Source organism: Denticeps clupeoides, chromosome 4 (assembly GCF_900700375.1).
Source record: "Denticeps clupeoides chromosome 4, fDenClu1.1, whole genome shotgun sequence".
Classification (NCBI taxonomy): Eukaryota; Metazoa; Chordata; class Actinopteri; order Clupeiformes; family Denticipitidae; genus Denticeps; species Denticeps clupeoides.
Genome location: NC_041710.1, coordinates 3,461,494 through 3,465,744, shown reverse-complemented (window position 1 = coordinate 3,465,744; position 4,251 = coordinate 3,461,494). Strand labels below are relative to the sequence as shown.

General features: G+C 45.5%; 1 protein-coding gene across 2 annotated transcripts in view; it reads right to left on the bottom strand.

Annotated features, from left to right (window-relative positions):
- Nucleotides 1-707: 707 nt before the first annotated feature.
- adcyap1b (adenylate cyclase activating polypeptide 1b) overlaps nucleotides 708-4,251 on the bottom strand; it is a 4,694-nt gene continuing 1,150 nt past the window's right edge. The window contains exons 3-5 of one of the 2 annotated variants that reach the window (XM_028975718.1): nucleotides 4,060-4,191; nucleotides 3,641-3,745; nucleotides 708-2,760 (exon numbers count right to left, since the gene is read on the bottom strand). In XM_028975718.1, the coding sequence (XP_028831551.1) occupies nucleotides 2,574-2,760; nucleotides 3,641-3,745; nucleotides 4,060-4,191 (424 nt within the window). In that variant the 3' untranslated portion in view covers nucleotides 708-2,573. The remainder of the gene's footprint in view (nucleotides 2,761-3,640; nucleotides 3,746-4,059; nucleotides 4,192-4,251) is intronic. The other variant, XM_028975719.1, reaches the window with a different exon arrangement.

The following is a 4,251-nucleotide window of genomic DNA, read 5'->3' as shown; positions in this document are numbered from 1 at the left end:
AGAAATGTTGTCACATCCACATCACCTCAACATGTGGGACAACGGGTCAAAGTTCTGCGCAGCACAGAAATAAATTGGGGTGACAACAGGTCCTGGGAGGGCGCTGAGGCCCAGCAGCGTGTCTTACCCTCGCTTCCCACGACCCCGTCCTGTCTTCAAGAGCGCACACGTCACCACGCCCTTCGGGACTCCAGCTCCATCGCAATTTTCCATCGTTTCATTTCTTTTTTTTTTTTTTTTTTTTTTCTCCGTGCAGGTAGAAATCAATTTCATAGATGGGAGGGCGGATTATTTATTTATTGGCTCGGGGCGAACGCAGCGACTTTAGGCACAGCTGCGGCCGCTGCTTCCCTGCGTGGTCGGTGCCCAGTGCCGGTCCGAGGCGCTCGATACGTCTTTCAGTCGAGCAAAGGTCACGCCTCCTCCTGGCTTCTCCCCCCTTTAGTCCTCCTAGTCCAGCCATGTTCAGGTGCAGCTCCATACATGTGGCTTTTTACCGCTGTTATTAATAACCCTCACTGGAGATCACTCTGGTTCGATGACGACGATGATGATGATGATGATGATGGCCGAAACTAAAGGAATGAGTGCAGATAAAGGCGTCCGCGGTGTTGTGGCTTCAAAGATTAGACATCCATTGGAATGGTGTTGTTTACAAAAAAAAATTTATTCATACAAATCTTACAACACTTTTTTTTTTTTTTTTTAACATTTAAAAACGTTTCCCCCCCTTAAGGAGCTCTATGTGTAAATATGACGACGTCACTGAGCTAATTTTCACTTTTTCACACAATTTTATTTTTTTTTTTAGATATAGATAAACTTCCACATTAAGGCTTTTGGCGCTTTTCAGAAATGTACATAACAGACTGTGCTGCGAGTCGGGTACCACAGTTGCCTCCACCTGCCAGAAGACACCCCAGAAGTCCTCCCCGTGGACGTCCCGGCCGAGTCATGACCAACGCATTCAACACAAACACTTTGCTTTGTCACAATAAACACATTCATCAGTCAGAACATTGCAGAAACAAGTAATACTTCGTTGCCATGTTACACCACTTTTTTTTTTTTTTTCCTTTTTTGTTTTTGGATAAGATTAAATATTCTCACTATATAGGCTGGCCATGCTCTTCAAGTCAAATTAGACAATCGGTCAAACCAAGTCAGAAACAAGTCCAAAATAATAATATATCACAGAAAAAGAATGGAAAAGTGAAATGCAAGCTAATATTCTGCAGCATTGTAGGGCCACTTGAAATGCCATCTACGATTTGTGGCGTTTTTTTTGTTTTTTTTTCGTCTTCTTCTTCTTTTTCATATTGAAGCAAGGCACCACAGACAGAAGCTGTGTTTCTTTCACACTCGATGAACTCTCACACACACACACACACACACACACGCCCACATAAAGCCCGGGGGAGAAATGGCAAATTGGAGAAAGATTGATTCCATGCATATGGACGACGGGAAAGACCCAAGTGCCGCCTGCCAGAGTCCGGATTCACATGCGAAGCGCCCCATGTACACATCTGGCCGGGCCTACGGGGTCTGACGGGGTCTGACGGGGTCTGACCTCGTCGCGCCTCTCGGTTTGATTCGGTGAAATGTTTCTCCTCGGTTTCGTTCAACAAGGTTCCGCCCTGCTGTGCTCTCTGCCAGGTGGGACGCGGCGAAGGGACACGCGTGCCCACCCTGCAGCGGCCAGATTTACAGCGAACCGGGTTCTAGCTGCGCTTTTACAATGAAGAGAGAAACCAACATCGAGAACCACACGAGAACGTGAACAAAAGAGAAAATCAAAAATGACGACAAGTCCTCCATTGACAGTCAATCGATCCATATATGCAAGGAGACATATGCTGTACACGTGACTTTGTAGTGATATGTCATATATTCGTAAAATGTTCATTTTGCAGGCAAGGCATCCAAAAAACAAGCAACATCACCTCCATCAACCCCCCCTCCCCTCCCCACTTTAAAAAAAGTAAAGCATTTTAGGGGCTTTCAGCCAGCTACTACCCAGCACATTTCCCACAATGCACTCTGCTTCCGGGTGGGCTACTCTCTAATGGAAGAATTCCATGGCGAAAATAAAAATAATAAAAATAAAAAACAAATCATAATAATAAAAGCAGAAATGTTCTAGCTAGTACTTCTACCTCCTCACACTGGTTACAAAAATAAATATAACATTCAGAACTTTGATTGTCTTTTTAAAATCTATTTATTTTTTTTTCTGCATATGATGACGATGAAATTGTTTTAAGATTTCAGGCGTGTAACGTTCAAGGTGCACAATTGCTTCTTTTTTTTTTTCTCCTTTTCATTTTCATAGTTCTCTCATGGTTTCAACATAGAGTTATATACACAAGAAATAAAGGATTGGTCCACAAAGTATAACTGTGCAGTCTCAAGTGCTTTTTTTTGTACAAAAAGAAAAAAAAAACAATGTTATTATTAAAATATTCATTTTAATGGCTTGACTTCATACATAAATACATGTTTAAAGAACACAGGCGCGATGCTGATTGGTCGGTAGTTATATCGGGGCGATATACAGACGGGCGGGGACGCTACAAATAGGAAAAGCGGCGCCCTTTGTTTCGGACCCGCTGCCTGTACCTTCTGCCCAGCACGGCGGCGAGGTACTTCTTCACGGCCATCTGCTTCCGGTAGCGGCTGTAGCTGTCGGTGAAGATGCCGTCCGAGTGGCGCTTGGAGAGCGGCTCCGAGTCGCCGTCGTCGTCGCTGCTGCCGCCGCTGCGGGTACACGCACACGCACACGTACACGCACACGTACACGCACACGCACACGCGTTAAATCACCGCCGCGCACCCTTTATTCGTTCATTCATCCATTCCTTCGTTCGTTCGTTAGCGGAGGGGGGCGGGGCGGTTCTCGATCACGTCCGCTCCGGGGGTCACGTGAACTGTTTAATATTGCATTACACACCGAATTCACACACACTAAAAATAACTGGGAAATTAGGAGGTTGTTGGAATTGCATTTTCCCCATTTAAAAAAAAATACACGAGGAATTGCAATGTACGTCACGTCAGGTCAATTAAATATTTATGGGCAATTCCCATCGGGAATAATCCCCGGCCAATAAATATTCCTTTTTTAACAGTAGGAATTGAATGTCGCGTGTTGGATCGGGTGTCGCCAGCGGTCCGCCCCGCTCCCCGAATGGAAACGAAATCGACGTTAAATATAGATATGTATATACAAATATTTGTTAGATTTCGTTTCCAAAAAAAAATGCATTGATTAACGACATGAATTGTTCATATGGATAAAATCAAATTAAATACATTGTAAATTGAAATACCACCGAACTGTAACGAATCTCAAGAGCAATTGGTTATATGCAACATGATTCCGTTATATTTTCATGTATATGTGTATATATCTATGAAATAATGCATTGAATAGTCTGATCTGTTTCTGTTCGAGACACATGATCCCACCCACAGAAGTGCGCAGACAAAAGGCACAAAAAAATGCAGAGAATGGAGCGAGACCAAAATAAAAGGACGAGATGCCACCTCCACGGAGACAGAGACGAGCTGGGATGGCATGAGGTGACGTGAGGTGGCGGCAGGACAGGAAGAAACGCGTAAAGAAAATGGCCCTTACCCTACGCGCACTGCCATCAGAGACTGCAGATACTTTCTGGCTGATAACTCAACCAGGATGTCCCTCAAGGCTCTATCTAATTCTCCATCTGCTTCTCTTTCCGCTCTGAGGTGAAACACACATCATGAGTGAACGGGGTAACAGCGACGAGAAGGAGGGCAGAAGAAGAAAAGGAGAGGAAGGTCTGAACGAGTCATCGCGAGAAAATGCAGAGGGATTTCAAACGGAAAGAAAAACGAAAAGAAAGAGAGAGAGAGAGAGAGAGAGAGAGAGAAAAGAGGGAGGCTGCTGAACAATGCGGACGATCCCTCCATCCCTCCCTCCCTTCACCTCTACGGGCGCTCTGTCTGGTTTCGGCGTTGCGTTAAAATGAAGGTGGGGCGGGGCGGGGCGGGGCGGGGCCGGGGGTGGGGGGTCACCTTTTCTCGGGGGGGCTGTAGTACAGCGGGTAGAGGTCGTCGCTGGCCGGACTCCGGATCGCCAGCTGATCGGTGTCGAAGCCCAGGTCGCTTAACGAGTTCCCGTCTTCATCGAACAGGTCGTTTTCAAGTCTGCAAGCGGAGAGAGGTTTTTTTTTTTTATTAACGATGCAACATTCATCTTTTTTTCCA